The sequence below is a fragment of the Pectinophora gossypiella genome, chromosome 17, assembly GCF_024362695.1.
Source record: "Pectinophora gossypiella chromosome 17, ilPecGoss1.1, whole genome shotgun sequence".
In the NCBI taxonomy this organism is placed as follows: Eukaryota; Metazoa; Arthropoda; class Insecta; order Lepidoptera; family Gelechiidae; genus Pectinophora; species Pectinophora gossypiella.
This window is the reverse complement of record NC_065420.1, coordinates 12,538,309-12,560,652: the sequence shown is the minus strand read 5'-3', so window position 1 is coordinate 12,560,652 and position 22,344 is coordinate 12,538,309. Positions and strand designations below refer to the sequence as shown.

General features: G+C 41.0%; 1 protein-coding gene across 1 annotated transcript; it reads right to left on the bottom strand.

The window, feature by feature from the left end:
• Nucleotides 1–476: 476 nt before the first annotated feature.
• Nucleotides 477–22,293, bottom strand: LOC126374640 (glutamate receptor 1-like). The gene is made up of 12 exons (XM_050021330.1): nucleotides 22,209–22,293; nucleotides 20,831–20,973; nucleotides 20,194–20,350; nucleotides 19,654–19,846; nucleotides 18,885–19,054; nucleotides 17,971–18,197; nucleotides 17,698–17,797; nucleotides 17,298–17,467; nucleotides 16,965–17,072; nucleotides 15,983–16,149; nucleotides 14,550–14,747; nucleotides 477–833 (listed from the first exon to the last, which is right to left on the bottom strand). Exons 1-12 carry the CDS (start codon nucleotides 22,291–22,293, stop codon nucleotides 791–793), a joined length of 1,761 nt encoding a protein of 586 aa, XP_049877287.1. The 3' UTR covers nucleotides 477–790.
• Between the last annotated feature and the right edge of the window lie 51 nt (nucleotides 22,294–22,344).

Genomic DNA, 22,344 nt, shown 5'->3' with positions numbered 1-22,344 from the left:
TTTATGTACATTTTTTAATAAGTATCAGTGACGGGATATTAAGTATGTGAGTTAAGGAATTGTACAATAAAAATAAATACAAAATACTTATTTAAGTTCCGAAGGGAGATCTTTATTTTAATTTGCGTATTTATATTAAAATTACAGAATTTATACAAATTTTGTTACTGATAGTTTTGACTTTCAAAATGCCAGTAATATACCTATTAATTAAATAAAAAACATACAAAAGGATAGCTTTTTATTATTTATTATCATCACTAATTTAGAGCCACGCTCTTGGCGATGTAGCATTCTCCGTGCTACTTTTTAGGGAAAAATAGGGCAGTGGTTTCCTTCTCGCCTTCCGCTTTTCAGTACTCTGTCTGACGCAAGTGGGATGGCGCCCAAGCTGTACTAGGAGTCCTGTCCTCCGCCTCTGAATAGTATTGACAGCTACTGCTGCCCTCTAGTTCTAGGTTACAGTCTCTGTGACTTGCCCCTTCCGTCCTGCATTTCCGTACCGATGGATCCTTTCTCCGTCTCTGCAACCGTTTAGGTCTTCACCCGTATCCCTGGGCATGTTCTACGTTATACACAAGCAAGGAAGCGTTGAACAGGAATAACCCCATTCTATGATTCTAAAATCAAAGCGCAAAAATATTCTTAAATCGTCTAAGGAATAAATAGCTACTAGATACTTCCCAAGATTATGGTAAGTTGGTATTATAGTACCTTACCCGTAGTACCTCACCTATATTTATTTTATAGCTACTACTCAAAAACTAAAATTTTCCCGAAATAATGATATTTATTTGTTAAAATTGTAGCTTGGCTTTTTACGCCGCGGGATTCTGAAATAAAAAAAAATAATAATTGTAGATTGACATAAAATTTTGCATAATATTAGTGTTGGCGAGAAGTGGGTGTACTACACACCACTGCCTACTCCATCGGGGATATAGGCGTGATGCTATGTTAGTAGTATTCATAATTATTTATTTATTTTATTTCATATTTAAGTAACAAGACTCATTGGGTTAGCATAATATCTTACTTTATGTTTGTAAACAGTACAGTAAAAAACAGATTTAGAAATAGTATTTATAGTAAGTATACTTAGTGCTATTAGTTACTTATACGTTTTAGTGATAAGCAGCATTATTCCTTATTCAATGGTGATACAGTACATTTCCGAGTATCACAGATAATAAGTAGGTTTCCGACCTTACCAAATGTTCAATAAGAAGATCAGAAAATACCCCTTTTCCCAGTTGCCTTACCGTATAGTCTTACCAGTTGAACTATTGGGAATTTCCTTCTTACTGGTAAGACCACAGGAAATTTTGTAGGGTTCAAAAAATGGACGTAACGTTGTGCCCTGACCTTACGCTTCGCTTTGCTCGTCTTGGCGGGGGCACTACTGTGCCCCCATATTCTCAATAGTCCCACTCGTATGTAGACCTAGGTAATTGATAGACAACCTACATAGTTAACTTGAATCTATGACCCAAGTTAAAACATTTGTTTGACTGACGACACTACATAACATACATAAACGGCCTATATACGTCCCTCTGCTGGGCACAGGCCTCCCCTCAATCAACCGGAGGGGGTACGGAGCATACTCTACCACGCTGCTCCAATGCGGGTTGGTGGAGGTGTTTTTACGGCTAATAGCCGGGACCAACGGCTTAACGTGCCCTCCGAAGCACGGAATCATCTTACTTTTTCAGACAATCAGGTGATTCAAGCCTGAAAAGTCCTTACCAAACAAAGGACAGTCTCACAAAGTGATTTCGACAATGTCCCCATCGGGAATCGAACCCGGACCTCCAGATCGTGAGCCTAACGTATTCGTAGATACCCAAGAACAAAAATAAAAGATGCATATGTCTGTTATCCACGAAATCAGAAGGTTCAACGAAGAAAAATGTGTACAGCGCCATCTGTATCGCTTTTCAGGAACGTAGCCTGGAAAGTCTCTTATTAATGAAAATACTCACAACCAATGCACAAGGATCTCAACACACACGATGACTATAGACAACGCAATGCCGTACAGCATCAGGAAGATGACCGGCTTCAAGTCCAGAAGCCCCACGCTGCTGAACGCGGCGCCCTGCTCCGCACAGTTTGGCTTGGGCGTCTGCAGCCTACGGTTCAGAGCTGATTGGACGCCGAATTCGCGGATTTGTTTGAAGCTGTAAGGAGATCAGGCAGGGGGGTCACTTAGTAGTAGGCTAGTTTCCAACTAGTCAAATCAGTTACTTTTCAGTAAACGTATAAAACACAAAATTACTATGGAATTTGTATGCAAAAGCACACTGTGACGTCATAGAAAAACGTGATAAAATGTCGAACTTATTATTATGGATTTCTTGATAAAATTCATAAGTAAGTAAGTAAATAAGTTAAACAGGAAAAAGAAAATGTTTTTCGTTAGTTTAGAATTTCATAATTTATTTTGAACGTAGTACACAACCCAAATCATCTAAAAAGCAATAAGTTTTTTTTTTTTTGACGTGACTTATTGTAGATTTGCCGCAGATGGCATTAACTACTTGGCCGGACAAATGGGGAGCGCTGAAGGCTCTCACCCGGTACAACGTTTAAGACAACAGGCCTGAGGGTGCCCAGTTGGGCGCGAACCTCGGCTCAGGGCGTCGTCTGAGAGGAAAAATATTTGAAAGAATTAATCGACCCTAGTGGGTCGATAGCGATAAGCGCTGAATGAGGGAAATCGTCGACCACGCCGGCGGGGTCGGTATCGGGGACCTGAAGTGTTTAGTGTCGCGAGCTGATTGGCTGCCTCTATGGCTAGAGTAATCGGATCGTCGGGATCGTATATTACGTCCTTCGGACGCCGATACTTTTCAGTACCGTCCCTAAAAGCAATAAGTACGTACTGCAATTTAACACTTGCGCACATGAAAGTAAGTGCGTAACGTCAAGAAATGTTAAATAGAGTTTGCTGTAGCCCTTTAACCCTGTATGGTCAACTCTCCTAGATAAATATCCACTTGCCCCAACAGGTTCAGTAAGAGAAAGAAGTCTGTGTGTAGCGTGAAGTGAGGGTTTGTGTGCTAATCACCTAGCAATATTTTTGATATCTGTCTCGAACAGGACTTCTTATTCTACCGTGTGTGTAGTGCGGTGAATTACCAACCTCATCATCTCTGTTACTATTGAGCCCCCAAAGGCCCCTGACATGGCTCACGGATTATTTATCTTACTATCGGACAATCAGGTGGTCAGCCTATAATGTCCTAACCAAACTAGGGATCCCAAAGTGATTTTTGTGATATGTCCCCTCTGGGGTTCGAAACCGGAACCTCCGGATCATAAGCCCAACGCTCAACCACTGGACCACAGAGGTCGAGCGTGTCCACATTATATCACCAAGCGATACCATTTCACATCTATAAGCTAAAATTCAAATCCACCTAAAACTACCTGGTAATCAAATGGTATACAAACACAACTCTCAACAACTCCAAATAAGGCGAGTCCTTCTTCACAGGAGTGAAGGGGTCGAACTCGTTCATGAAGTCTATTTCCATGAGGTCACACTTTTCATTCTCCAGAAAGGTATTCTCGATGCGGCTGTACACCGGCTCCACGATCGAGTGGAATGCGAACAGACCCTGAAGATAGATGATGATAATGGTTTATATTGGATGTGACTTATTGTAGATTTGCCGCAAATGGCTTAACTACTTGATCGGACAAATGAGAAGCACTGAGGGCTCTCACCCGGTACAAAATTTAAGACTACAGGCCTGAGGGAGTTGGGCGCGAACCTCGGCTCAGGACATCGTCTGAGAAAATAATATTTTAAAGAATTAATCGACCCTAGTGGATCGATAACGGTGAATGAGAAAAAACGTCGACACTGGCGGGGTCGTTATCGGGATTCTGAAGTGTTTGTTGTCGTGAGCTGATTGGCCGCCTCTATGGCTAGAGTAATCGCGTCGTCGGGATCGTATATTATGTCCTTCGGGCGTCGATACTTTTCGGTACCGTCCAAGAGATATGAGGTAGACAAGAGGTAGGTACTTTTTCTGGAAAAACATTGCTGACGAAGGGTGAGTGTAATTATATTATAGCATGGTGCTATGTTATATATTATGAAGTTACTTTTTCTGGACTAATGTGGTTAATAAAAATATGCTCTTGATAAGACTGATCGAATTATGCGGTAGAATTAGGACTTATAAAGGTTCCTCTAAGTTCAGAATGTGTCGTAAGTAGACTGAGACCAGCACTGCTAACATGCGCAACGTAATCAAATTATAGAACGTTTATTTTTTTAACGAAATCGATTTTTAAATTTGATCTTTTCCCTTCTTTTCCCTAACATGTGTGCCATGAGGTTTTGTTCGTATTTTGACAGAACATTACTTATTTGGGTTCACATATTAGTACCAATCGACAAACCACCATAATTATACTGCTAGGCAATCTCAAACACAGTGTTGCAATTTTGTAGTTTATAAAAGCTTGACACATCGGGAGTGGGGAGTTCATATTTTCAGCAAATCACAACAATCGCTGGGGTTATACGTCAAATATCGATGAATCTGATACAAAATTGGAAGAAATAAAATCTGTATTATGTATGTAAGTACTGTGCTCCAGACAAAAGGTAAGTATTACCTTTCTGATTCTTTCAATTCCTTCATTGATGTCATAAAACTGCTTATTGCCTTTCTCAGGATCAACTCTCTTGCATATTTCATAGCGCACTGGGTCTTTATTGTATAACTGAAAATTAAATACTTACGTAAGTTCTTGAGTCCATTAACTATTTGAGTTTAGAAAAATGTGCACGGTTGAAAGATGAAGATAATCTGTTATAAGTTTCTCACAAAAAGTCTAAAAAGGCCGCATTGTTGCAATTTTTCTAACAAAGCAATATTGCTATTTGACATTTGTTTGCATTGCGCACATTGCTTCGATGTGGTCTTTTACCCCCCCCCCCTCCTGTTCAGCAAAATGTTGTGAATTTTATTAGGAATGACGGTTAGAAAATGAAGATGGCAGATATATTACGAAAGCTATACATTAAGCAGAATGTTGTCCAATTACCAAGGAATGACCGTTAGGAGACGAAATTGGCAGATACCAATTACGATACCCGTTCAGCGAAATGTTGTGTATTTTCTAAGGAATGGCGGTTAACAAATGAAGGCGGCAGATACCAAAAGGTCCTTGCCTTGAAAATAAAGTGGTTGTAGTCAACATCATTGGCAGCGAGCGTGATCTTAGATTGTGCCAGCTGCGCCAGGGTTCGTATGGTGGTGGATGGAGCCTGCAGCAGCACGACTATATTGGCTGAGTACGCAGCATACAGCGCCATCAGCGCCAGGAACAACACCAGCACCATTATGCGACCTGAGGTTGTTCAGGAGGTATTAGAAAACAGATACAATAAACTCACGACTATATCCCAATTGGGGTAGTAGAACCCCAGTACCCGACTTGCACCAATGAGTTTTTAATTTATCTTAAGTGCAGTTTTCACTAACACATTTGGCTTGACCATTATAGGCGGCGATACGGCTCACCGCCTATTATGTTGGTGCTCTGAAAGTTCGGTGTAGCCTAGGTAGGTACTTAGTTCATCTTGCGATGGATGTACCTTTAGCTACCTCAATTGGTATATTGTCGTGAGCTTATGTTATGTGGATGAATATAGAGGTCGCACTGAGGCGGTACCGGTTAGTGTTCCAGGAGTATGTAACTGCTAATGCCTTACCTGAAGCTTTGGTTGGTTCCATGACACAGCCCTGTTGGCTTACAGCACTCATGGTCAATAATAGCGCGTCGCCAAAAGTCCCATCCAGTTGGTTAGGGGTCTAGAACAATCAATGTCAAGGGTGTTAGTGACATCGTAACGAAAACTTTGAGGAATAATTCAGGCCATGATTCTGAGTTGATATCAAGTGGAATTTTCTGTCGCAAAAGTATGGAACGCAAACTAAAATATCCACTTGATATCAACTCAGAATCATGGTCTGAATCATCCCCCTCAGTATTTGTTACGATGTTACTAACACCCTGTTTAGCTTCTAAGATGGAGAAGTGCGTCGGAGGATAGAAAAGAATGGAATTGTATCTGCCGCTAGCTACCGGTCCAAAAAATGGGTTTCTAATGAAGCGGAGACGTTAGGAATCAAACAATGACAGCGTATGTGAGACCAAGAGAGAAGACGCTTTTCCCTCGCGGTGATTAGTAGATTCCTGCATATCTCAACTCGTCTCCGCCCCGCTTCTATGAAATCGTACCCAAAAATGAAATAATTTTTATGTTTTTACCACTTACCTTCCCAAGTTTAGTTTCCCACTTGGTGGCAGCATAAATACCACTGGTGGCGGCGATGGAGCAGATGACCAGAGCCACCCACACACCCATAGAGAAGGGGAGGGAGAAGATGTTAGTCACGTACGAGAGGGGGGGCTGGCGGAAGATAAAGCGCACATGGAAGGGGGTCAGGTTATCCGTGAATACCACCACTGCGAGTCGGTCTACTTTCACGAAGCAGTTCGTACCTATCAGGAAGGAAATCATATTCTTGAGTAGGTAAGGTTTAAATAGTTTTTACATAAGCAACTAAATAATGTTTATCCAGCAGTCAAAAAATATTAAAATAACATAAACAGCCTAAAATACGTCCCACTCCCTAAGCGGAATTAATTCCCTTCAGTAGCGGTAAATTCAATAAAAACAAATTATCGCTACCCAATAATTTGAAACCTAGCTAAGGCCCACGGCAAGTGAAGTTTCGAAGGTATACCTAATGCTATTGAGAGTAAGACCATAATATTCGTAAATTCAGACCATGATTCTGAGTTAATATCAAGTGGAAGTTTAGTATTTTTAAAATTCATGTATTTTTTTGTGTAATAAGTATTTTTATATTATTTTCAATTGTATGCTATTGCGATGGAAAATAACATACAAGTAGATAAGGTGTTAGTACTATCGTAACAAATACTGAGGGGCATAATTCAGAACATGGTTCGCAAAAGTATGGTACGGATTTTCCGACAGGAAAATCCACTTGATATCAAGTCAGAATCATGGCCTCAAAGTTTTGGTGACGTCACTACGCCCTTTATACTTAGGTAAACAAATAAATAGATAGTAATATACTTACCAACATCTGCCCTCCCAGAGTAGATATCATCAATCATACCAGACCAGGTCCCGTTGACCTCGTACCCCCAGCGGTGACTGAACAGATATCGAGGCGTCGCGTTTAGCATCAGGAACCCAAGTTTGACGACGCTCCAGTTTATCTTCGTGATAGCATCGTATTCTGGCTCCCTGGATAAAGCAAAAACACAGGACAGTAGTCCGCAATACTCCACTGGCGTTCTGCTGCTTGGGTCCTCTGATAGGAATAATGGTGCCGATTTAGACAACCACAAACATCATCATCTCCCTAGTGATATCCCGTATTTCACAGGGTCCGCTTACCTAACTTGAAGATTTGACAGGTCCGGTTTTTGACAGATGCGACTGCCTGTCTGGCCTTCCAACCCGCGGAGGGAAAACCAGCCCTATATAGGTTAGATCGCATACTATGTATTTCTAAGGAATGTGGGTTTCTTTCTCACGATGTTTTCCTTCACCGCTGAGCACGTGATAATTATTTATGATCCAAACACGAATTCGAAAACAAATTCAACAATCATTGGATTGTAATGAAAGCACATAATAACGGGTTCTTACCGCGTTTAAATGGGGATATGAGACTCCCGATATTTCGACACTGTTGCAAGTGCCATGATCACGGGATGACTGATGAGATTGGAGTGGAGTAGGTAGATCCATAATTTTCTACGGGCAGACATATCTGTCTACCCTCTTTCTCTGCCGCTTGTTTATGTTTTTGATACCGGAATGTTCGGAACCATCTGAACTCGCACGAAACTCACTACGACAAACCGCACTCATTGTGTCCTCACGTTTTTTCACCACATTAGGCCGTTTTAAGCTTTTTACAACACCTACTACTGGATTCCACATACTCGACAACTTGAACCCGTCTTCCCTGTTGAAATTTTTATGTTTTCTGATTTCAATAGCCTCTTTTACGAGTCTGGGGATGTAATGACGTTCTGTCGATAATATTTGTGGATTGTTAAACTCGATCCAGTGGTTAGGGCCCGACTCCAGTACGTGCTCAGCTATAGCAGATTTCTGCACGTCGTTTTTCTTCATGGCACTAATATGTTCTTTAATCCGGCAAGAAATAGACCGTTTTGTTTGTCCGATGTACGAACTACCACAACTACAGTCTATTTTGTATACGCCGGGGCTCTCAAACGGAAAACAGTCTTTCGGGGAACGTAGACTCTGTGCAATTTTCTTTGAAGGAGTAAATATAGTTTTTATTAAATATTTACTTAAAATATTTCCTATCTTATCAGTAACTCCCTTCAGATATGGAAGAAATGCTGGCTGACGTTCAACCCTGGGTACGGTCGTCTTGACCTTTGGTTTTGTCCGGTAAGAACCCGTTATTATGTGCTTTCATTATGATAATAACCGCGTAAACTTAAAACAATGTATAATCATTGGATTGGGCCTGTGCTGGACTCGACTTCAAAGTGAGAGGAAAGCGTTCTACAAACTGGACTACCACGGCTCCTAATAAATCCGCTAACTTATTCCTAGGTCCATACAATCATACATTCAGGCTGAGCATTGATCTGATTATTTTCCTGATGTGTCAATTTACCTATTTTCCGATACATCATAACCATCATCATAACTTACAATCTATCCTCCTTGGGTAAGTGTTCCTGAGTGGAGTTGCTATCCTGGATAACTGTGGACATGGTAAGCGGGTGCCCCATGACGTCACGACGGCGTCTGAACAAACTCCGGTGGGGCCTGGTGTCTGTTAACGTCCCGTTGTAGTGCCCTCGAGGAGTGAACGCAATGGGCATTGTTGACGCCGGCCTGTGGACTGATGTGAGGATGTTGGCTTTAATAAATACTCCAATCTGACACTGCACTCTTATTCAAATTCAAAAATATCTTTATTCAGCATGTAACATAGTTACACTTTGAATCGTCATTTTTTACATAACAAACGCCTCATCCGCCTTAAACTAATGCAGCTTCTCAACTCAGAAGTATGGTCTGAATCATCCTCCTCGGTATTCGTTACGATGTCACTAACACCCTGTATAATCAATAGATACTTACGTTCAGTCAGTAGATATCCGTCATCAGTGGTTTCAGCCAGAACAAAGTCACTGTCTACCAGCAGAGGAGCATTCTCCAGGATCGCTTCTGTCCGGTTATTCCTTGAGCTGATCGCCAACCACCGGTACGGTGATCGTAGGAGAAGTTTAGACTTCGCCTGAGGGTCACAGAATTTGAAATGCAAGCGTGTTCTATTTGACTTGATATCGGGGAATCACTGTTAATGATGGAGGGAGTCAGATATCTCTATGGTGAGATGAGGAGGCCCTTTCATGCGTACATACATAAACTCAGCACGTTATCCTTGAAGGGAGCGACACGTCGAGTAATCACTGTCAATACGAAATCCTAAGATGGATATGATGAACCGTGATTAGGGATCAATCAGCCTGTCGCCCATAACATTAGTCCATCATATTAGAAAGGATGCAATCATTCCGTCACTTACAAAAGTGACCTAATTAGCACGTGGCGGGCTCATCGCTTAAGCGATTCCTTCCAGGCAACCATAAGGTGAGAAAAATATGCATAAAAGCAAAGATGGCGGCACTGTCCTTTCACACATACACATGTTATCCTTCTTTGCAGAATCCACCTAGTACGTGAAAAAATTGCTGTCTTGGGCTGCCAAACTTACATGTGAAATCACTGCTTCAGCATCAGGACAGTCCAGATCTATTAGGCATAAAAAACCATGGTCCAAGTACATAGAAGGTTCAAGAGTCGTGGAACTCCTGACTCCTATTGTAGACATCTCTTTAACAAGCTCCAACGCAACATCTGTAAGAAAAAAACATAGACAACAAATTCTGTGTTGTGTATTGTAATTATTACCATGGGCCACATAACTCATAACACGTGCCTAAGTGAGAGAGTTATATAGTCCACGCGTTCTCTCCCTTACTCTTTAAGCCACGTTTCCACTTCGCAACATTTAGCGCGCAACATGTTTCGCAACATGTTGCCCAACGTGTTAAAAGTTAGCGCGGAGCTTTTGTTTAACAACGTTGTCTGTTTTCCCATCTAATACATATCCGTCGCCGACAACAAGTCGCCAAAGGAACTCGTGTAGTTGCGCGTCACATCTTCACTCGACAACAATTGATGCTCAACTAACGATGCTCTCGAAACAAACAACAAACCGCGCGCTGTTGTGCATTACGTGTTGCGCGTTAATTGTTGCGTAGTGGCTACGAGGCTTTATCGGCCGTAAGAACCAGAAGTTGAAGCGGTGAGGTCTTGTACTTACATACAATGTCGGCTACATAATCCGCTGATGCCTAAAACACGAACATCGTCTCGCCACGCGCTGCACCGGAGCAAAATCCGCGTTGTGAGAATCGCCTAAGAACCTACCTGCTTATTTGTTATAAGTATTTATATTAAGTATTAGGCAGCAGGTAAGTACTTACTTTTCCCCCAGCATAAATGAAACATAAGATGTGTCGGTTTCTGTTCATTTTCTATAAAACTCTTAACAAAATGAATTCTCGGATCTTCTATAGCATTGGTAAGGCATATTGTTGTTACTACAAAGAACAAAGCTACAGCAAACATTTTGCCTTTTAAGTACATAGATTCATAATATAATTATCTTATATTGTAAGATCACGCTTATGTCCCATTGCACGAAATACCACTTACGACCACAATTTGTCTTGTTATAGAATGGAAATATCAATACGAAGGTTTAAGTACCCAGCAAGTTTGACTGTTGCCTAACTCAAGTCTCAAAGTAAGCAGTGTTTAGTGAATTAATTACTTAGACGTCTATTTGGTTTATTCCCTTTTTATCTCTTTTTATTAAGTATTATTCCGAAGTTTGACACTGTTAACATCTTCAGCAGGGTCTGCATGACAATGAATTATATCGAGAGCTTCGACCAATAAACGCAGCGAAAGCTATCTACGCTGATGGATATCGAACGGCTATTGGTCGAAAGCCTCGATGTAAGTCGTTGCCGCGCGCGCCGCAGTTGTCGTGCAGTGCCTGTTGTAATTATGGATAGCTGACTGCTATCTGTCCTTTCAAGTTCCAATTCGAAGGGTTTTTTTTTATGAGGAGCGTGAGTGCTCCCAGTAAGGGAAAATTAATAGCCGCATGCCTACTTTTTCTCCAAAGCTGATACTTATTTATCAATTACCTATTGTTGAGTGTGGGTGGGTTGTGATCTATTCCGTGGTTGTGACAGAATATGTGAACAGTGTGGGTTTCCTCACGTTGTTTTCCTTCACCATTGAGCGCGTCACAATAATTTATAATCCAAACATAGGATTCGAAAATATATTCGAAAGTCCGTAATTCCATCCTGCGACCTTAAAGTGGGGGTCAAGCGATTTTCCAGCTGGGCTACTGGAGGCTTTTAAGTGGTAACGGGAATAATATTGATATCTAGTTTGCTAAAGCAAAGAGAATTCATAATTAATCCGTCGCAGTACGAAGAAAGCTCGACCGTAGTTTTGTTGTTTATTCTAAGACTTAATTGACGATAATTACAGCTTGCAGTCAGTTTGTGTAGTGGAGGAGGACAAAACTTAAATGATGTTTGTTAGGTATAAGACGGTATGTACATGCACTTTTGTCTACTTCGAATTTGTTCTTGGTGTAAGTCGTCTTTAATTATATCTATAGGGTGTTAGTGATATCGTAACGAAAGCTTTGACGGATTATTCAGACATGATTCTGAGTTGACATCAAGTGGAATTTTCCGTCGTAAATGTATGAAACTGAAAACAATGACATATTAATATTTGTTTAAGGTTTTTATGTGTTCTATTACTTTGGGCTAATAGGAGATAAAGAAGAAGTCAGATTAACGTTCACGCACTGCACATTTATTAGGCTCTTTAACAATTGAAATAATTATAATTAACAGGCTACTGACGCGAGTGGAGGGAGCGCGGTATAAGAAACAACTGGTTGGCGCCGTTGCGCCCGCACAGAATTGCCGACTCCGATTTTAGGAATAATACACTGTGTGTCCCTACATATGTAATATAATTATTCCAATTAAAGAAAATGATAATAAAAATTTACAGTGTTACTACAAAACACAAACTAAAAATAAACTAGGTTTGAAATAGTATTTCGCGCCAAGAAAGAAGTCGGCGGATTTTAATGAAACTAACTTGACAAGTCATAATAATTCTATGCAGAATCTGCGACAGTAGCGCCGCGGCCTTCGGGACTTCTTTCGTACACGGATTATATTTTAAACATAGTTTATCTCTTAGTCTTTGTTTTGTATTAAGACTGTTAGTATTCGGTGTTTTGATTTTTATTAGTATCTTTTATAGATAAATATGTTTCCTTAATACATTTAAACACATTTTTAATGTACACCTTGTTCAAATAATTTTAATAAATAGTTTAAAATTTACCGGTAAAATTTCGCTAAAGTTACGGTTTAATAGTAAGGTTTATAAATGCGTGTAATCTGATTCAGCAGATGAATTGAATTGTTGCAGATCCCTTAAAGAATGCGACCATTTTACCAAAAATAGCAGAATTGCTTGAGTAATCTTCGGAATTCAGGAAACGATTTGGATTTAGATAGATTGCTAAAGTGGCCATTTTAGCCCCCCTGTACTCTGTCGCGAGTAGGATGGCGCCCAAGCCGTACTAGGACTCCTGTCCTTCGCCTCTGAATAGTATTGATAGTTACTGTTGCCCTCTGTCAGGTTCCAGGTTACAGCCTCTGTGACTCGCTTCTTCCGTCCTGCATTTCCGTACCGATGGTTCCCATCACCGCCTCTGCAACCGTTGAGGTATTTACCCGTATCCCTGGGCAAGGGTTCTACGTTATACCCCGTAGGTTTGGGTCCCTAATCGAAATCAGCCACCATCTCACTCCGGCCAACTGAAGCGAGAGGCGCCAACCTTGCGGCAAGGATGCGCTGAACAGGAATTACCCCATTCTATGATTCTAAAATCAAAGCGCAAAAATATTCTTAAATCGTCTAAGGAATAAATATCTCATAATAATTCCCAAGATTATGGTAAGTTGGTATTATAGTACCTTACCCGTACATCACCTATATTTATTTTATAGCTACTACTTAAAACTAAAATTCCCGAAATAATGATATTTATTTGGCAAAGTTGTAGCTTGGCTTTTTACGCCGCTGGATTCTGAAATAAAAAAATAATTAATTGTAGATTGACATAAAATTTTGCATAATATTAGTGTTGGCGAGAAGTGGGTGTACTACACACCACTGCCTACTCCTTCGGGGATATAGGCGTGATGCTATGTTAGTAGTATTAATAAAAATAATAATTTATTTATTTTATTTTATTTTTAAGTAATAAGACTCATTGGGTTAGCTCTTACTTTTACTTTATGTTTGTAAACAGTACAGTAAAAAACAGATTTAGAAATAGTATTTATAGTAAGTATACTTAGTGCTATTAGTTACTTATACGTTTTAGTGATAAGCAGCATTATTCCTTATTCTATGGTGATACAGTACATTTTCCGAGTATCACAGATAATAAGTAGGTTTCCGACCTTACCAAATGTTCAATAAGAAGATCAGAAAATACCCTTTTCCCAGTTGTCTTACCGTGTAGTCTTACCAGTTGAACTATTGGGAATTTCCGTCTTACTAGTAAGACAACAGGGAATTTTGTACGTTTACCAGTTAAACAAAATTATGAGGGTTCAAACAATGGACGTAACGTTTCGAGAAAACGTAGATAGTGTCCTGACCTTACGCTTCGCTTTGCTCGTCTGGGCGGGGGCACTACCGTGCACTCAGATTCTCAATAGTCCCTACTCGTATGTAGACCTAGGTAATTGATAGACAACCTACATAGTTAACTTGAACCTATGATGGGTCATAGGGTTTTATATTGGAATATAAAACGTTTGCTTGACTGACGACACTTTTCATTAATAAATAAACCGGAGTCCACAGAATGAGGGACTTTCCAGGCTACGTTAACCAAAAGCAATATAGATGGCGCTGTACAGATTTTCCTTCATTTAATTCATTTCATGCATAACAGACATAGGTATAGGTAAGATGCATAGGTATGCATCTTTTATCTTTGTTTTTGGGTATAAATAATGACCCTTTTTATTACACCCAGGCACAACACATCTTCCACCCATTATTATTCTGATCAACATAAAGAGGAGCAATATAGATAGCAACATAATTCTATACATAATCTGATCCAAATATCAAGCTACAATTATTTTTATATAAGTCATTCATCTGCCATTATATTGTATTTTGGTATAATGATGTACAAACAAATAAAACAGACAATTATCACCTTTAAGCTGTACAACGCCATCTATATATTGATTTTAAGGAACGTAATGAAAATACTCACAACCAATGCACAAGGATCTCAACACACACGATGACTATAGACAATGCAATGCCGTACAGCATCAGGAAGATGACCGGCTTCAGGTCCAGAAGCCCCACGCTGCTGAACGCAGCACCCTGCTCCGCACAGTTTGGCTTGGGCGTCTGCAGCCTACGGTTCAGAGCTGATTGGACGCCGAATTCGCGGATCTGCTTGAAGCTGTAAGGAGATCAGGGTGGCTAAAAATGCCACATCGAAGTAATTCATCTAAGAAAGCAATATTGCAATTTGACATTTGCGCATATAAAAGTAAGTGCGCAATGCAAACAAATGTCAAATAGCAATATCTCTTTCTTAGATGAATTGAGCTTTGATGTGGCCTTTTTAGCCCCCAGGGGGGTCACTTATAAGCAATTCATCTAAAAAGCAATAAGTACTAACTGCAATTTGACACCTGCGCATATACAAGTAAGTGCGCAACGCCAAGAAATGTCAAATAGGGTTTGATGTGTAGTCTTATCAATTGTATTACTAAATTATGTCGCACACCGCGGCCAGGGGCTGAGACCTGGTGACTTAACACAGGCTTACTGCCTGGGTCGGGCACCAGTCCGCCATAACGGGACATAGTTGATAAATTTTGTACTTAGCACTGTCATCTACCTACATTGGTATTTTCTTTATGTTCAGTTGTAGTGGGAAATACTCGTAAAGATTTTTTTTTAAGTGTAGTTTATCTCCTCTTTCGGAGGGTATTTACCAGAAACACGGGTCACAGACCAAGTGCCACTGGAAGGAGGTTATAATAATTATGTATCTGTGCGTTCAGTCTCATGACTACATCCGACAGGTGTTAAGTATGGCTGCTTTCTGCATGATGACAAGCGTTGCTAGAGAGACCTAGCATTTTCAGACTGTGGTGTTGGTGCTTGGGAATCACCCCCGTGGTGGAAAGCACCAGGGGTAAAATTATTGTATGTCGTTATTATTATTTTTAACCCTCCTGCATGGGCAATGCTCCTAAAATAAATATCCACCTGCCCCAACAGATCACTAAGAGTAAGACGTCTGTGTGTAGTGTGAAGTGAGGGTCAGTATGTGGGTGTTTGAGGGTGTTTGTGTGAGTGAGTGAGAAGGTCTGTGTGTTTAAGGTATGGCTCATGTAACGATTACTCACTTACATTAGCCTTCCGATGCACAGATTATCTTACTTTCGGATAATCAGGCGATCACCTTGTAACGTCCTAACCAAACTAGGGATCACAAAGTGATATTTGTGTTATGTCCCCACCGGGATTCGAACCCGGACCTCCGGATCGTGAGCACAACGCTCAACCACTGGACCACAGAGACCGAGCGTGTCAACATTACATCACCAGACTATACCATTTCACATCTATAAGCTCAAATTCAAATCCTCCTAAAACTACCTGGAAACCACATGGTATACTAACACAACTCTCAACAACTCCAAATAAGGCGAGTCCTTCTTCACAGGAGTGAAGGGATCGAACTCGTTCATGAAGTCTATTTCCATGAGGTCACACTTCTCATTCTCCAGAAAGGTATTCTCGATGCGGCTGTACACCGGCTCCACGATCGAGTGGAATGCGAACAGACCCTGAGGATAGATGATGATAATGATTTATTTTTGACGTGACTTATTGTAGATTTGCCGCAAATGGCATTAACTACTTGATCGGACAAATAGGAAGCACTGAGGGTTCTCACCCGGTGTAAAATTTAAGACAACAGACCTGAGCGAGTTGGGCGCGAACCTCGGCTCAGGGCGTCGTCTGAGGGAATAATATTTGAAAGAATTAATCGACCCTAGTGGATCGATAACCGTAAGCGGTGAATGAGGAAAACCGTCGACCACGCCGGCGGGGTCGTTATCGGGGTTCTGAAGTGTTTGTTGTCGCGAGCTGATTGGCTGCCTCTATGGCTATAATCGCGTCGTCGGGATCGTATACTACGCCCTTCGGGCGTCGATTCTTTTCGGTACCGTCCCTAAGCGGGATGTATTCAGAAGCCGCGACTACCAGGGGAAATAATTATGACAAGAGGTAGGTACTTTTTCTGGAAAAACATTGCTGCCGAAGGGTTAGTGTAATTATACTATAGCATGGTGCTATGTTATATATTATGAAGTTATTTTTCTGGACTAAGGTGGTTAATAATAATATGCTCTTGATAAGACTGATCGAATTATCCGGTAGGATCATGACTTATAAAGGTTCCTTTAAGTTCAGAATGAAAATCACAACGCAGTGAATCTCAAATAATCGCAATGCAATTAAGCTGGGGTTGTACTTCAAGAATCGATGAAACTGACACAAAATTGGAAGGAAGTGGGCTTACCTTCTCAAATTAATCCAATAAAACTTTAGCAAGCGTTAGATAATAAAGTGCTCCAAACAAAAAGTAAGTATTTACCTTTCTGATTCTTTCAATTCCTTCATTGATGTCATAAAACTGCTTCACGCCTTTCTCAGGATCAACTCTCTTGCATATTTCATAGCGTACTGGGTCTTTATTGTATAACTAAAAATTAATTACTTATGTAAGTACTTGGATCCATTTAAGCTACTTGAGGAAATCTTGTGCTCGTATAGAAAGCCACAACTACCAGGGGATTTGGGTGGTGCGAGACAGAATCGAAAAAACGTTTTGAATAAGTACCCGTTCAGCAAAATTTTGTGTACTTTCCAAGGAATGGCTGTTAACAAATGAAGGTGGCAGATACCAAAAGCTCCTTGCCTTGAAAACGAAGTGATTGTAGTCAACATCATTGGCAGCGAGCTTGATCTTAGATTGTTCCAGCTGCGCCAGAGTTCGTATGGTATTGGATGGAGCCTGTAGCAGCACGACTATATTGGCTGAGTACGCAGCATACAGCGCCATCAGCGTCAGGAACAGCACCAGCACCATTATGCGACCTGAGGTTGTTCAGGAGGTATTAGAAAGACACATACAATAAACTCACGACTATATCCCAATTGGGGTAGTAGTACTCCAGTACCGGACTTGCACCAATGAGTTTTTAATTTATCTAAGTGCAGTTGTAACTAACACAGTTGACTTGACCATTATAGACAGTGATACGGCTCACCACCTATTTGGTTACACCGGTTAGTGCTCCAGGAGTACATAACCGCTAATGCCTTACCTGAAGCTTTGGTTGGTTCCATGACGCAACCCTGTTGACTTACAGCACTCATGGTCAATAATAACGCGTCTCCAACAGTCCCATCCAGTTGGTTAGGGGTCTAGAACAATCAACGTTCAAGAGAGGTTTACAAACTTACAGAAACACAACTAAGAAAATTGCTGATCAACGTTATGGCGGTATTATCATTAAAGATGCAACAATGCAGTCTCCGCCCCGACTTCTATAAAAACGTACAATTAAATAATTACCTTTTATGTTTTTACCACTTACCTTCCGGAGCTTAGTTTCCCACTTGGTGGCAGCATAAATACCACCGGTGGCGGCGATGGAGCAGATGACCAGAGCGATCCACACGCCCATAGAGAAGGGGAGGGAGAAGATGTTAGTCACGTACGAGAGGGGGGGCTGGCGGAAGATAAAGCGCACGTGGAAGGGGGTCAGGTTATCCGTGAATACCACCACTGCGAGTCGGTCTACTTTCACGAAGCAGTTTGTACCTGTGAGGAAGGAAATCATACTCTTGAGTAGGCAGGTAGGTGTTAATAATGTTTATTTAGCAATCAAAGAATATTAACATAGGATAAACAACCTATAATACGTCCCACTACGTCCCTAAGGGGACTTCTCTTCGCTAGCTGTAAATTCAATAAAAAAAATATCTTTACTGCTGATGATTGTCCTAATAATTTGCAACTTAGCTAAGGCCCACGGCAAGTAAAATTAAGAAGGTATACCTAATTCTATTGACAGTAAGTCTATAATATTCGTAAATACTGGTGTTAGTGACATCGTAACGAATACTGAGGGGAATGATTCAGACCATGATTCTGAGCTAAAATCAAGTGGAATTTATCGTCGCAAAGTTCAAGTATTTTTTGTGTATTTTTATATTATTTTCAATTGTATGCTTTTGCGATGGGAAATTACATACAAGTAGATAGAGTGTTAGTGACATCGCAACAAATTCTGAGTAGCATGGTTCAGACCATGGTTGTGGGTTGATATCAAGTGGATTTTCATGTCGTCTGTCGTGAAAAATCCGTTCCGTTCTTTTGCGACGGAAAATTTCATTTGATATCAACTCAGAATCATGGTCTAAATCATCCCTCAAAGTTTTCGTTACTATGTCACTAACATCCCCTATACTTGTAGGTAAACAAATAAATATATACTGATATACATACCAACATCAGCCCTTCCAGAGTTGATATCATCAATCATACCAGACCAGGTCCCGTTGACCTCGAACCCCCAGCGGTGACTGAACAGATATCGAGGCGTCGCGTTCAGCATCAGGAACCCAAGTTTGACGACGCTCCAGTTTATCTTCGTGATAGCATCGTATTCTGGCTCCCTAGATAAAGTAAAAACACAACACAGTAGTCCGCAACACTCCACTGGCGTTCTGCTGCTTGGTCCTCTGATAGGAATAATAGGGCACCATATCTAAATCGGCAGATTTAGATAACCACCAACAGCATCATCTCCCTAGCGATATCCCGTTTTTCACAGGGTCCGCTTACCTAACCTGAAAATTTGACAGATCCGGTTTTTTACAGATGCGACTGCCTGTTTGACCTTCCAACCCGCGGAGGGAAAACCAGCCCAATATAGTTTAGGTCACTTACCTCCTAAATTGCATTTTTTGGGAATGTGGGTTTCTTTCTCACGATGTTTTCCTTCACTGCTGGGCACGTGATAATAATTTATAATCCAAACATGAATTCGAAAACAAATTCGACAATCATTGGTTTGGGCCTGTGCTGGATTCGAAACTGCGACCTCAAAGTGAGAGGCAAACGTTCTACAAACAGTATTACCACGGCTCTAAATAAATCCGCCAACTTATTCCTAGGTCCATACATTCATACATTCAAGGTGAGCATTGATCTGATTATTTTCATGATGTGTCAATTTAACTATTCCGATACATAAACCATCATCATAACTTACAATCTATCCTCCTTGGGTAAGTGTTCCTGAGTGGAGTTGCTATCCTGGATAACTGTGGACATGGTAAGCGGGTGTCCCATGACGTCACGACGACGTCGGAATAAACTCCGGTGGGGCCTGGTGTCTGTTAACGTCCCGTTGTAGTGCCCTCGAGGTGTGAACACAATGGGCATTGTTGACGACGGCCTGTGGACTGATGACACTGATGTGAGGATGTTGGTTTTAATAAAGACTCCGATCTGACACTGGACTCTCATTCAAATTCAAAAATATCTTTATTCAGCAGTTAACATAGTTACACTTTGAATCGTCATTTTTTGCATAACGAACGCCTCATCCGCCTAAAACTTCTGCTGCAAGAAAAACATCGGCACAGGACCCTGAGAGTTCTTTTTTTTTTTAGAAAAAAGTACATAAATGTTTGAGAATTTAATAATTTTGGTTTACTGATGTCAGTTCCCAGATAGCCAGAGTTACCGTTCTATGGTAACGGGCGACATAACGGCGATGTCACTAACACCCTGTATAAGCAATACTTACGTTCAATCAGTAGATATCCGTCATCAGTGGTTTCAGCCAGAACAAAGTCACTGTCTACCAGCAGAGGAGCATTCTCCAGGATCGCTTCTGTCCGGTTATTCCTTGAGCTGATCGCCAACCACCGGTATGGTGATCGTAGGAGAAGTTTAGACTTCGCCTGAGGGTCACAGAATTTGAAATGCAAGCGTTTTCTATTTGACTTGATATCGGGGAATCACTGTTAATAATGGAGGGAATTAGATATCTCTATGGTGAGATGAGGAGGCCCTTTAGGTAATCCCTAATAGGGTGGGCAGATCAACAAATAATCTGAGACAACTTGCAGCCACTGTCGATACGATGTCGTAGGCTGGATATCATGAACCTTATGATGATAAGGGATCAGCCTATCGCCCATAACAGAATCATAGAAAGGACACAATCATTCTGTCTCTTACAAAAGTGACCTAACTAGCACGTGGCGGGTTTATTGCTTAAAGCGATTTCTTTCAGGCAACTATAAGATAAGAAAAATATTATGCATAAAAGCAAAGATGGCGGCACTGTCCTTTCACATACATATGTCATCCTTCTTCGCAGAATCCACCTAGTACCTACCTATGTGAAAATAATTGCTGTCTTGGGCTTCCAAACTTACATGTGAAATAACTTCTTCAGCATCAGGACAGTCCAGATCTATTAGGCATAAAAAACCATGGTCCAAGTACATGGAAGTTTCAAGAGTCGTGGAACTCCTGACTCCTATTTTAGACATCTCTTTAACAAGTTCCAATGCAACATCTGTAAGAAAAAAAAACAGAGACAACAAATTCTGTGTCGTGTATTGTAATTCTTATCATGGGCCACATAACACGTGTCCGCGCGCTCTCTCCCTTACTCCTTAAGCCACGTTTCCACTTCGCAACATTTGGCGCGCAACGTGTTGCACAATATGTTGCCCAACATGTTGAAAGTTAGCGCGAAACTTTTGTTTAACATCGTGGTCTGTTTTCCCATCTAATACAAATCCGTCGCCGACAACAAGTCGCCAAAAGAACTTGTGTTGTTGCGCGTCACGTATGTACTCGACAACAATTGATGCTCAACTAACGATGTTCTCTAAACAAACTGTTGTTTGTTGCGCTTCAACTGGCAACGTCGCGCGCTGTTGTGCAATGTTGCCATAAATGTTGAGTGTTACGTGTTGCGCGTTACTTGTTGCGCGTTACTTGTTGCCTAGTGGATACGATGATTTAGCGTTACTAAAGACTAAGGTAAGACCCAGAGGTTGAAGCGGTGAGGTCTTGTACATACAATATCATCATCATCATCATTGGCCTTATACGTCTGTCTAAGACGATCCATGACGTCATTGCCTCGAAGAAATACAATATACGCTTTATAATGCGCTGATGCCGAACTGATCACGAACATCGTCTCGCCGCGCGGCGCACCAGTGCAAAATCCGCGTCGTGTAGAATCCCTTAAGAACCTTCTTACTTGTCATGTATATATTAAGTAGGTAAGTACTTACTTTTCCCCCAGCATAAATGAAACATAAGATGTGTCGGTTTCTGTTCATTTTCTATAAAACTCTTAACAAAATGAATTCTCGGATCTTCCATAGCATTGGTAAGGCATATTGTTGTTACTACAAGGAAAAAAGCTACAGCAAACATTTTGCCTTTTAAGTACATACATATAAGATCACGCTAATGTCCCATTGTAGGCAGAGAGCATGAAAGTCCATTTACGACCACAATTTCTCTTGTTATATAGAATGGAAATATCAATACAAAGGTTTAAGTACCCAGCAATATTTGACTGTTGCCTAACTGAAGTCTCAAAGTAAACAGTGTTTAGTGAAGTAATTACTTAGACGTGTATTTGGTTTATTCCCTTTTTGTCACTTTTTTATTATATATATCTATATCAGCTTAAATTCATATCCAATTTTGGACGTAGGCCTCTTCCATGTATTTCCACTTCCGAGGATCTTGGGCTATCGACATTCAGTCATATCCTGCGTGCCGCACGATGTCGTCGTTCCATCTCATTGGTGGTCTTCCTCTGGGTATTGTGTATGCTCGTGGGCGCCACTCCAACAATCTCCGGGTCCATCTTTCTTTGCTAATGCGAGCAATGTGTCCCGCCCATCTCCACTTGCGTCCG